Below are 13,039 nucleotides of genomic sequence, written 5' to 3' on the forward strand. Positions count from 1 at the left end.
CAAATTATGATTTTATGGCTCTTTATCACAACCCCATCCCCAATCACTTTCACTGCAAGCTGAAAAATTCTAGTCTGTTTTATTGCCTCTACAAGCAGAGGCCTCTGCATTTGCCTAACCATCCCTGCCATCTTTCTTTGGGCATATACTAATTCTATCACACCTTTTTTCAAAAGCATATAGGTGAACAAGAATATTGCAGTGACCAAAACTACAGGCAGTATTGAAGATATTGACACACCAATGCTATAATAATTTTCACTTGTCCTCAGTTCTCTTCACAGCAGCTCCTAATAACCCGTATTCCTTCTTTATTGCTGAGCACTAACCTGCCACTTACAGAGAACCATCACAATGACTGAAGATCTCTTTTCTGAGTTTTAACAGCTCGGGGCCTACCATTGAATACATACAGTTACAACTGTGTTCTTCCCATGTATACTTTTGATATTTATTGCTTTTGAAATTCATTTGTAATTATATCAGTTTATCATTCAGTATCACAACACACTGCTACAGCTGCCTGAAGTTTCAGTTTCGATTACTCTGAATACAGAAACAATTATCATCCTTTCAGTACTTACCCTTTTTTCCCTTTAAATCCTATCATCTGATAGGTTACTGATCCATGAAAGGCCCTTCCATTTACCGCATGACAGTTTACCTTGAGAAACTTAGATGAGAGATCTCATCAAAAATCCTTTTGAAAGTCCACATACTCTATTTTGGCCTAAATCACTAAGTCAAGAAGAACTGAAGGTCTCTTAGACTTCATCCAACAAGCATTAAAAACAGGTGACACAGCACCCAGCACAAAACGAATACCTGAGCTCAGCAATACCTACAGCTCTACAGTCAAAAAGTGAAGTCACTGGACAGTCAGCCCTAGGACACCACTGACTCACAAGCGAGCAAGTTTGTTGAACACTCTCTGAGAGGAAAGAGGTTTTCCTCATGCTCCTCTACATCAAAAGTTCCAGTAACAGAAATTAACAATCTTACAACACTTTCAGGATGCACTATCTATGAACATCCACTGCAGTCAACTTGTTGTGTGCATCTTTGAAACTTGAAAGCACCACAAATGTGCCCAGCATTCAGATAAACTGAAGTATGTTACCTCAGGGATCAAAGCAAATGCTGAGTTTGACAAAACACAGATGACAAGTTTACACGGGAAACATCAAGAAAATTGAACTCCACCAGAAGTCTGTATCACACATACCGCAAAATGCAAGGAAGAAATTAAATAGGATGTTATCAATAAAAAATAGATTACATATACAGCGTAAGTACACACACACAGTTTTTAAAATACATGAATCTAACTGAAAATGTCTCAAAGCAATTCATAGGTCCTGTAACAAGGTACTACCAATGCATGCATGAGTCCATAACCATTGATTTTTGATATTCTAGTTTTAAAGGTAAATTTCAGATGGTATGGTTTAAAGATTAATATTATTTTACAGTACATCAGCTAATAAATCAAAATTACTTAAATTTTCCTCAAGTTTTTCAGACTCGGAAATCTGAATCTGTTCTTTAAACACTGTCTTCTGTTTATCAACACAGACCAAAAAAATTGCAATGTCGCTGCTGCAAGTTAGTGTTTATGAAATTAAACTGGACATGGTTAATTGGCTCAGGTGAAAAAAAAAGCCAAACACCCCACCCCCCCCAAAACAAACAAACAAACAAAACCAGAAGAAAGCCTAGATGTTACAAATTAAGTATTCTGGAAGATCTCAAATTCCTTTCAACCTTCTACAAAGCATAAGTACGGTATTTACACTTCACAAACTCCAAGGAATAAATATGCTTACCATTTTTAATGTGTTGAGACAACACTAAGCTCAGGAGGGTCCACCTTTCTGAAGAGGATGATTCTGATGAGGCTGCTATAGGTTTTAAACCCAGGTGACACAGATCATCTGCCAGCATTACAAGTCTTTCTCCAAGTGTATCTCCTTTCAGCCAGTCAGAGACTAAGGAAAGTTTTGTTGTGCTTAAGCATGCCTGAATCACAAGAAAGTAATTCTAATAATCTTTTGAGAGTAATTAACTTTTATTACTAATTAAGCATAAGATTAGCATGTCAAACCTGCACACAGAGTGGGAATCATATCATCTGTCATAAACAGTAAGTCCCTAGGTGTTTACATCTGCAATAATCCCCCCAACTTTCTTTTTGGTCAGAAACAGCAACTTATGGTTAGGTCAGACCTCTACTTTAGAGTGAAGTAAGTCACCTTCTGAAAGCTCTTCTTTTTCCTTTTCTCCAACTATAGAGGCCAGGGAATGCCTACATTGGAGTCAGATAACTTTTGGATGAGCAGGTTGGCTGAAATAAAATCTATTTACAACATAAAATCTATTTACAGCACCTGAATTTCTCTAAAAAGAAATGGAAGGTCACAAATCAGAAAAACATTATTTTGGTGATAAGCCACTGTAAGTTACAAAATCATAAAAACTGAGGACTCCTAAAAATCACAGTATCTGTGAGGAAAGATACTGTGGTCAATGCACTGGATTGTAAATCAAGTGCTATCAGTTCTTGTTCAAAAATTTGTCATACACTTCATATTTTATCCCAGGCAATCACTTAAATATCAGTCTCTCAATATCCCATGTGAAAAAATGGCATACTATCTTTTCTTTGTAAGCACGATGTAAGGGTGATGATACAAATAATCATTTAAATTATTGGTCTAATACTCAACTCCATCCTCTCTAGCTTAGAGGGGATGACCAGAAACAAATCAGGAATCCCCCTGGCTCAAAGAGCAAACTGACCGAAAAAATAGAAGGGATAATTTTGTTTTGGTATCATCATTTCATTTCTAAGACTGTCCCCAGATTTAAATGCAGTTTAAACAACACTGAAACTATTACTACAACATTTTCAAACTATGGAAATTATCACTACTTAAATAAATAAAATAAAAAAAAAAAGGTCATTCAAACACACGTAACTCTCAAGGCTAACAGCAGGGAAATATTCAAAACTATGCAAAACAAGAACAAAAAAGTCTTAAGAGGTACCTTTTCAATTATCTGGAGAAAAATAATCCATTTCAGATCCATCTGAAAAGAAAAACAAAATTCCACAATATTTAACAAATTCTTTGCTGAATAGAAAGCATTTAATACCTTTTTAACTGCTTGTTTTACAACTTTATTTTCTGCAGGGGATAAGCACAAGTTGCTAAGTTTCAGTAACAACATTATTGATTATATTATTTTGGGCTTCCAAGTCTTTCTCTACCACACCGATCAGCAAGGGACTGTATTTATAAGAAAGGCCACTGATGACTAGCATAAAAGCCACACTGTATAAAGAAGCCAGAACAGAGAAATTCTGATGTTACTTTTTAACGATTTATACCATAAAAAGGGACATATGTCATAACCTTTCACCCCAACACTGTCATGTCAATCTTTCCTAAATCTACCTTCCTTACACTGAACTTATCCAAGTTCATGTAGAATATCTTCCATCCCACAGCCCCAAAATAAAATGATTAACCAACCACAGCCCACAAAAAGAGCACTCACTTTGATAAAAAACTGATAACAAAATGTACAAGAGTCATACCTTTGTTAAATCATCAAGAATTATTTTCCTTTCGTCATTACTGTTGCAACAATTAAGCACACTGTACAAAGTATCGACCAGGAAATGAGTGTCTTTCCTCCAGTCTTCTTTCAGCCAGGCTATTAAATTCACATACAGAAATTGTACAGATGGACTTTCATGATGAGGTTTAACTTCGTTTTGGGATTCAGCCTGAGCAGAGCTTGCATCGTTTCCCTGCTCTAAAAGTACTTGAAAAATTCTGTTTGAAGAAAAAGAGTTGAGCAGGGCAGAGAGAAATTTCAAATGCTGTTCTGACTTCTGTTCATTGACATACACAACACTCAGTTCAGCAAGGCTGCAGACTAAATTCTCTAAAGGTTCTTTCCTTAGAAGCGAACTGTGCTGCAAGTCAGCCTGTGTTTCAGAGTCGCTATTTCTCACTTCCAAGGGCTTTCCATTCTCTGTGTTTCTTTCAGATTCATCCTCATCTGTAAATCTGATTTTTAGAGATTTTCTGTTGTTTGGTTTTGTAGTACTCTTTGGATTCTGAAGAATTTCTAGCATACCAGATATGGCGAACAATGATTTCTCATCAGCATCCAATGTATCAACATGAAGTACACACATTTTTAAAAGACAGTCCCAAAAATTTGACAACAGTTTCTGGAAAACTTCACCTCTGCCATCATCATTGGAGAGTTCTGCTTTAGCTTCCCAGGAGCTCAGCATTTCTGCTATTTGATAAAATAACGGTCCATTTTGTAACCTGGGCTCCTTCAGTACAGCATTGGTAAGAGGAATTAGCTATAAAGACAAAAAAATTATTGAAGAACAGTGATCCAACTAGATGATCATTTTATTCTTTATAATTCCAGAAGTAGTTCCGAAAACATCAGAATTACTCATGCTTGAACACTTAATAAAAATATACAGGGTGGGATTTTTTTTTTTTTTTTAAACATTATTTAAACTGCACAGTAAAAGGGATGATTTTACAGGAAGGAAAAAATTGACTAAATTCAGTAAGATTACTTTTTCCATAAAATATAGTGAAACTTTCAACAGAGAAGTAAATCCTTACAGAAATTTACATTTTTCTTTAACTTTGAATTATTAAATGTACACACAACAATATTAAGTATTTCTAATAAATACCTGGTCATGTATAAGCATTTGATGAATTTGTCTTTGGTCATCTTCTTCATCTATTTTCTGTAATATGGCAAAGCGCAGACATTCCATAAATGCAGTTATAATTGCTGAACTTTCTGAAGGGCTGGCTATCGCTCGTTCACTTGACAACCTATTGAAAGGCAACATCGGAGGGAGGGCACGCTCAGTCATCTATGCTTCTAAGAAACCCAGTATATACGTAATGAATGTAGCCTTGGTTATGTTGTTCTTATCCAGACAACACCAATATGAGAATATAGAGTCACAGAATCATTGATAGGAATCAGATCAAAACGAATTCAATAGGACATATTTAAAGAGTCAAAACAATAAACCCAGGCATTTAATATAACACATATTAAAATAACTCATTCATCTAGTTTTAGCATTCATAAAAAAATATCTACAGAGGAAACATAACCAGTCACGCATACTGTCTACTGTTTCGGCTGTTTGCCAAAACTCCTTTGCAATTTTCTGCACACACCACAGAGGTTTAGAAGGTGTCATTACAGAAAAAAGAAAAAAAACTGAAACAAAAAGCCACCAAAAGACAGTTTCATCATAGCCAGTCTGAGTCTGAACAACTGTGATTTGTTTGCTTTTTAATGAAAATTAGGCCACGCAAATTACCATGCAAATATTACAACCATTTCACTACTTGTAATAAAATGCTATACACTCTCTTCTCCAAGAGCTCTGCTAATGGCCACGCCAACATCAATTGAGAACTGATTTTTGTTTAAATAAGTTACATTTTAGTCTTTCATGAAATAACTTATACATGCTTTTGAGTACACAATGCACGTGTGTCTATTTAAATTAGATTTGATAGAAAGATGGTTTTGATGTATGTAAAGGCAAAAAATGATCGCAGTTTCAATCCTTTAAAAATCAGTATCACAAGAATTAAAGTTCCTGCACAAAGGAAATTTCGCAATCACAATGCTAATCCCCAATAACCTCTGTAATAATTACACACTGGTGAAAAGAGCCTGCTATCTTCAAAGCCACTTTTAATTTTAAATTAATTTCCCATTTTAAAACTTATAATTGAATAAACTCAAAGCTTTGACAAGGAAAGATAAGAATGCTTTAGGTAAGGAAGACGTAATAAAAATCGAAGAGAGGGCTGAAGGTTTAAGAAGACAGGGACAGCCACAGAGGACTGACTCTAGTTTTGGATATTTAGTAGTATTTTAAAAATATGATTTTCAAATATCACAGTGAAAACCGTCTTTTCCCAAATAAACAATTAATGCATATTTAAATAGCCTCAAGCCAAATGAAATGTTACTCGTCTTTAAATGCTTAAAGAAGACTAGTTCTCCTATTTCCAAATGTAAAAGAGACTGGTTTCAAAAAAATAAATACATAAATTTGTGGTTCATACCCTTGAATTATAGAGCTGAAAAAAGTTCTGAAATACTCCAGCTTTGGTTCTGCAATGCCAGGAGGTATCTTGCTAATGAACGGCAAGAGATTTGGGTATATAACGGTAGCTAGTCCTCGTCCACCTTCTCGAAGCACTGTCCACAGCTTTGGTAGAACTCCCTTTTTGGCATTTACATGGCTCCAGCAGTCCTACAGAAAGCAATACACTTATTGTCAATTAAATGAGAATATGTTGCCTTGGAAGAACTCCCACGCTAGACATTTAATCTACCTCCCTATGTTGTAGCTGAAACAAGCTACCGTAAAATTTAAATTCACTTGCCAATGTTTTTAAAAATCACTTTCTCCCTATTTCAGCTTGTGAATTTAAGAAGTTAACGTGATAAAACTGTTTCTGTATTGTTTAAAATCAACAGACCTTTCTTGTTAGCAAACTGCAATTAAAGGCTTCTCTTTAATAATGCTTTAAGGATGCTTCATAAAAATCATTATTGTAACTGGTCTTTCATTTAATTCTGAGTTCTTATTATCAAGAATAAGCAATGATTTCAAAATCCTAACTTTAGAAGCATCACTAACCTCAAAACTCCCCTCAAAAATCTTCCGATGGTTACAAAATACCTTGGCGCCTCCCCCTCCGCCCCCCAAAGTTTTCTGTCATCTGATCTATCATAGTTCCAAATACCTGTATTTATAGCAAGCTGAACAAAGATTTTTTTTTTCCCCATAAATTGTTACAGTTTATACCAGCAGTTACAAAAGAGATCTGCAGCATTAAACCCTCAAAGCATCCCAGCCTATGGCAACACCACTTATCCAGCTAACAAATTCAAAGCTGGTACTTCACTTAAAATTTAAAAAAAAAAAAAAAAGTTATAGAACTAAGCATTAAATTAGAAAGGGAAACAAACAAACCAAAAATGCACTGCAGGTCATTTTTGTAGCCATCTTTAACCAAGAAAAAGGTTTTAAGTATTATTTTACTTATTAGTAACTATTTTTAATCACAGGGATTCAGGTTAATTTAATTAAACCTATAAAACAACTCTGATTTTCAGACATACTGGACACAATATATTTGAAAGTTACACTGAAACCCTAAGGAGGAAGAAGGACTATGTAGCATTGATAAGTTCATGTTATTAATCATAAAGAAAACCCAGTCAAGCTGTTCTTCCTAATTCTACCCAGAGAACAATGGCACTTGGTGAAAAGTTAAATCCGAGTAAAATATCTGCCCCTTAGGTTTCCGACATTACCTCAATAGTGGCGACAGCATAAAGTACAGCTTCCCAAAGAGCGGGACACACCACTGCATCACTGTCATCAATGCTGAGAAGAACAGCAGGACAAACTCTTGGTGCTTCAGTTTTCACCAGCTCAGGCAAGTACTGGCAAAAAGCAGAAGCCAGCTCAAAGAAAGCTGAGCAAACCTGACATAGGCCACAGAAAAACAAAATTTTAGTCAAATGACAACGCTTTGTCACTACATGTAGCTTATAACATTCCTTTTAAAGTCACCACAACTTACAACACGCAGTCCCCGTATTTTATCACATAAGCAAAGGTCTAAATATTATTAAAACTAAAGAAAAATAAAGAAATTATTTGATAAGCCTGTTTAATATTTTAAAATAATTTGTTTAGTGATAAAATGCTTATCAAAAATTTTATTTTAATATACTTCTCTAAAGGCATGTTTTCCCAAAAACACCTTAAAACTTTTTAAGAAAATACTATCAGAATCAATTAATCACTCTATGCACTATTGTCTTAGCAGACCAAAGGCCAATAAAATGGTTTCAAAAAAAGAAAATCCAAAAGCACTAAGAACACATGCAGTAAACTGACACAGTTTGAATCTTTTACATGAATTCGAAATGATGGCAGATTGCCAAGAAGTAGATGATGGTGACACGGAAATAACAAATTAGCCTATTGGGCAAATTTTAGAGCAATATTGTCTATTTAAGGCCTAGAAATTTGAGGGCTGTTTCAAACATAATTCAGCGAAGTACAAAGTTCATTCTTGTAGAATACACGTAATTAACACTTGCTTAGGTTCAGTGTATTATCCTTAACTAAAACCAACCAAAAAAAGAAAGAAATAAAAAAGTCACCTGTGGTATGTTGTGTTTGCCGTATTTCCAAAATTTGTTTTGGGACAGAAGTGGCATTAACTTTTCCCCCAATGAATGCATCTCTTTCTTTGGCAACATGCTAAGCAACTTTTTTAAAGCTAACAAGGAACAGGTCAGAATCCGGAAAAATTTGGCTTCCCTTTCTTCCTCTGGTACAGTTCTCCGAAAACAAAACAAAACAAATTAAAGTGAACCACAAATAAATCAGTAGGCTTCTCAAGCTCTTCTGAACTGTCTAAACTAAACCGTCTTCAGTTTTTCTGTGTTCTTCTTTTCAGATGCCAGCAATGTAAATATGTAAACTTTCCATAGGTTCTAATGCTACCAAATTACATTATAAAGCGTTAGAAAAAGAAAGTTTCAAGTCACCTCATCTTCCAGCTGTTGAAAAAAAGCGACTCCTAAAAGAGCTGAAAGAAGAATTAGACAATTGATAACACTTTCAAAAGTATTTATACTTTAGTCCCAAAGAAAGTTGCTGGGATCTGGACTCAAATAACTATTCTATCTCTCAAAACAAAACTAAATCCACTACCTCCGAGGACAGAGAACCCAATACAGACCAAGACTTAAGCCATATACATTAAAGCAGGCTAACATACTGGGGGTCACTGAGTGTATCGGGTGTTTCTTTCAGAAGGTGATCTTGAAGTACCTAGGGGGAAAAAAAAAAATACACACATACACATGAGAATCTAATATTTATATGTGAACAATATAGTCTATACATTATTCAGAAACAGCTCTACAATAAAACTTCACAACCTCTGAGTCAAGTCTTTTACACACATTTTAGACATGCTAGTGAACAAGAACATAATTTAATTGACTCCTGCTTAACACAGTAGCTGTGGTACTGTTTGAATCAAGACTTCGTAATACTTTGTAAGTTGCAGTCCTATGACAACAGGCTTCCGGTAAATAGAAGCCAAACCGAGACAAAACAAAATGGCTAAGTTTGCATATGATGGGCCAGCAATACAAACTTTCACCTTTTTAAATTCAGTCAATTCAGTTTCATATACGACTGGCAGAAAAGCATTAACCTTGGTCAGAACTAAACTTGTAGAGGCTCTCTGAAACACTGCTCAGCATTCTTTAATCCTCTACCACTGCAGCTAAACCACTCCGGCATCATTATTCATCTGTCAGCAACATTACATGATGACGGAGCATCACTACATAGAAATGCATACAAGAAAATTCACTTCGTATTCATTCCTCTGGTTCCAGCCATTCTAACCGCAAGCCAAAAAAACAGAGGATGTGTCTTTGCCTCAGTCTTCTCTTCACATTAGCAGGAGCAAAGTTTCAGGTGAGAAAGAAATTTAACCACGAAGAGCAGATGGGGGCAGGATGAGTTTTAAACTTGTAATAAAAGTTGACATATATTCAACACAAAGCCTTAAAGAAATACGTTAAGTATAAACTCACATTAAGAATTTCATCTTTACAGAATGCTAAGGCTTCAGGTTGTTTGCTTGAAGGAAAAGCTTTTTCAAAAGCTACTTTTGCAGCAGAAGCAGCAGGGGAGTAAGTGTCACACTGAGCAATCAGCCAGTATCCCATGATACTTTTTAAGTAAGGAGCTAAGTGTTTCTTTACTTTAAGAACCAGTTGCTCAAAAGATTGCTGAGTTGCTTCTCGAACACGGTGATCGTGATCCTGTTAAAGAGAAAAAAGAAGGAAAAAGAAGAGAAAGGTTTATTGTTTTAAGAAATGTACCTTTGATGCCGGGATACTTCAAAGCAGAAATGATGACAAAAAAAAAAAAAAAGCTGTCTCTCAGTTCAGCCATTTTCACTTTGATGCTGGGATACTTCAAAGCAGAAATGATGAGAAAAAAAAAAAAGCTGTCTCTCAGTTCAGCCATTTTCACAATGAATTGGGCTGTATAGATTTGAAAATACGCAACAACGACAGAAAAGTCTTGGTATCCCTAGATAAGGGGAAAGCCCTAACTTAGCAGCATCATATTCTCGATGTGTTGTATATTCAAAATTGTAACCTTTTCCTGATATACCTAACTACAGTTTCTATTTCCATTTTATACAAACATTTAACAGAAAGACAAGAAGCAAGAGAAACAGGAAGCCTTGAAGACACTTTTTGGATTAAAACGACCATAAGCCTACATGAACTGTGCATCATTATCCATTATTTGTGTATGAATTTACAACATCACGACTTTCTATGCTATTGGCTCCTGAAAGAAATACTAGAAATTGCTCTAACGGATCAGAATAGTGATTCATTTTGTCCAATATCACGTTTCCAACAGTAGCCAGTCCAGATAGTCTGGAGATGTATTAAATATATCAGAAAATTATGGTTTATCTGGCTACGCATGGTCTTTTCATGTTTGAAGGGTTTTTTGTGGGTTTCTTCTTGCGTTTGTTTTGGTGGGGTTTTTTTAATATTAAGTCTGGTCAGATATTAGTCCTACATCATAAAGATTTAGAATTATGTTCATAAAGATTTAGAATTATGTTAACTGAACAGTACGTTCTCCTTAGCCATTCTGGAATCTACGTAAAAGAACTTCTCTTGAGAAGAAATATTTTGTCATCTTTTTAACATAAAGGTCTAACAAACAGCTATATCCATCCAGCAAGTACAGCCCAGGCATCAACAGTTCAAGATTCTACCCACTGCCAATACTGAAACATCTCCACAATAAAGAACACTACTTTCCTTCAACTTCACGTTTTTCCTAGAACGAGTCAGTAATTCCAACAAAGTTAGATATATCAGTAACGACTGCCTTAGAGGTTGTCACAGGAAGTATCCAGAGAAGTTTTTAATTTAGATACTTTAATACTTACCAGTGAGATTTTACAATAAATTCTTGGCCAGTAAGGAAGAACACCTTTAACAACTTCTGCTTCTCTTTCCTTGCACATTGTCCCAAACTCTTGCATAGCCTAAAATCAAGATACCAAGAGCATGATTTACGAAGTCAGATAGATACGTTCTGTAATTTACCAGCTTCTACCCGACATTGCAACTCTCTTTTTCAAAAATCAATTCATTTCTTGCAGTTGAGCATCTATAGAGTTAATTTTATGAAGGCTCCATCAGCATTGTGTGATGGACCTTTTTTACAAGTCCTTCAAGATACCTTCTGGATTGCAGTTCTAGCAAATCTGCCAATACGAAATTAGTATTAGCTACCTTGACATATTCCTCTCCCATCCTTAAGAAAAATGTATTGTTTTCCAATAAAAAAAAAATATGGGGGACAAAGGATACACCTACTTTTAATTTTGTTGTGATATCCCTTTTAGAAAGTTTTCGCAACACCATTCGAAAATCAGCATCCACAAGGCTGTCTATTTCCTCTGCTCCTTGAACTGCAGGAACATATCCTAGATCACTCTGAGATGTTCCAAAGCCAATAAACCCAGGCACTGTTCCACGTTCTTTGGCAAGGAGCTCTGCAGCTCGGCCACTGCTAGAAGGCTGACAAAAAACAGGGACAGAAGTCAGTTATCTATTTCGGTAATTTTGTTTTATTTTGCACACATCATACATTTGAAATAATGATCCTATTTATACTGTATAATTAACCTTCTATTTAAAACAAAGTCTCACGAAAAAAGGCCACCTATGCTTTAAACATAGACGTTTGACCTAGAAAATTATTCTTCTCTTTAGAACCAGCATTCCCTTCTCTCATCATGATTTTGATCCACGAATACTTGTAGAAAATTATATTGCTTTTAGACACATACAAAAATGTATAACAGAAAAGTCCTTCTGTAAGTGAACAATTCATTAAGAAGCCATTTACACTCCTTCACTGCTTCTGTTTTTTACTAGTTCTTCTCATGTTATTGCATATGGACCAATACAGCTCCCAAGGAATGCTCCTCATATCGTTGGGAAACATGAGAACACACACAAAACAAAGGGTGCTACCAGCAACAAAGGGGACAAGAAGGATTTAGAGGAATGGAGCAAAAGTGTAATGCTATCCCATTAGTATTACAGTGAGTGTTTTGGAGTTCAGCACCTCTTCTAGTTTGCCTCAGTTAAGTCAATGCCTCGCTCATCTTATCAGTGGCTCGTGTTTATGTCAACCACACTCTTTTGAATGACTGGCTGAAAACCAACTGGTGCTTTAATGTTCTCTGTGGCACCTTGTAGTCCAACTACCTTTTATTTCCTAACGACAGTTGCAGATTTATGAGTTGTTTTTGTTTTTTTTTTTAAGTAACGACAATTTGCTGAAGCTCATCATACTTTTCTGATTTTCTTGAGGTACGTAAGCCACATTTTACCTGACTACTATATCTACCGATTAAGTCATTTTTTCTGCATGTGAAACCTCAACTACAAGGACACGCTTCTTTGCGTTCCCTCATCTTCTCTACACCCACGAGAGGGGGAAGATTTGTGGGAATTATATAACCTGAACAGAACGCTTCACCCACAAATCTCCCATCCCGAGTGCCACACATGACAGATGTCACACCACTTCGGGCCCGGTGGCAAGACGGAGACACCACAACAGCTGTACTCGAAGACTCTCCACAGAAAAATACACAAAATGTACCCACCGGTACCTTGCTGAACTTACACCCCCGGCGATTTTGCAGTTACGCCCCCCTACCCTTGCCCTTCTCTGGAAAACATGTACAGACGCCACAGGCAGTTGCAGTCACACTCCCCTAAAGCACGGGCCCAGGCCGAGAGTCGCCCCTGAAGCCCGGCGGCGGCCCCGGGACCAGCGCCTCGCACCAGG

General features: G+C 36.2%; 1 protein-coding gene across 2 annotated transcripts in view; it reads right to left on the minus strand.

Moving 5' to 3' along the window:
* The window catches only part of LTN1 (listerin E3 ubiquitin protein ligase 1), a 30,917-nt gene extending 19,169 nt beyond the window's left edge, over positions 1-11,748 (minus strand). For both annotated transcript variants that reach the window (XM_009327801.1, XM_009327800.1), the window contains exons 1-11: positions 11,551-11,748; positions 11,118-11,216; positions 9,727-9,957; positions 8,895-8,947; positions 8,272-8,452; positions 7,411-7,584; positions 6,150-6,340; positions 4,739-4,886; positions 3,602-4,387; positions 3,049-3,090; positions 1,827-2,019 (exon numbers count right to left, since the gene is read on the minus strand). In XM_009327801.1, the coding sequence (XP_009326076.1) occupies positions 1,827-2,019; positions 3,049-3,090; positions 3,602-4,387; positions 4,739-4,886; positions 6,150-6,340; positions 7,411-7,584; positions 8,272-8,452; positions 8,895-8,947; positions 9,727-9,957; positions 11,118-11,216; positions 11,551-11,598 (2,146 nt within the window). In that variant the 5' untranslated portion in view covers positions 11,599-11,748. The remainder of the gene's footprint in view (positions 1-1,826; positions 2,020-3,048; positions 3,091-3,601; positions 4,388-4,738; positions 4,887-6,149; positions 6,341-7,410; positions 7,585-8,271; positions 8,453-8,894; positions 8,948-9,726; positions 9,958-11,117; positions 11,217-11,550) is intronic.
* Between the last annotated feature and the right edge of the window lie 1,291 nt (positions 11,749-13,039).

Source organism: Pygoscelis adeliae, unplaced genomic scaffold (assembly GCF_000699105.1).
Source record: "Pygoscelis adeliae isolate BGI_AS28 unplaced genomic scaffold, ASM69910v1 Scaffold14, whole genome shotgun sequence".
NCBI lineage: Eukaryota > Metazoa > Chordata > Aves > Sphenisciformes > Spheniscidae > Pygoscelis > Pygoscelis adeliae.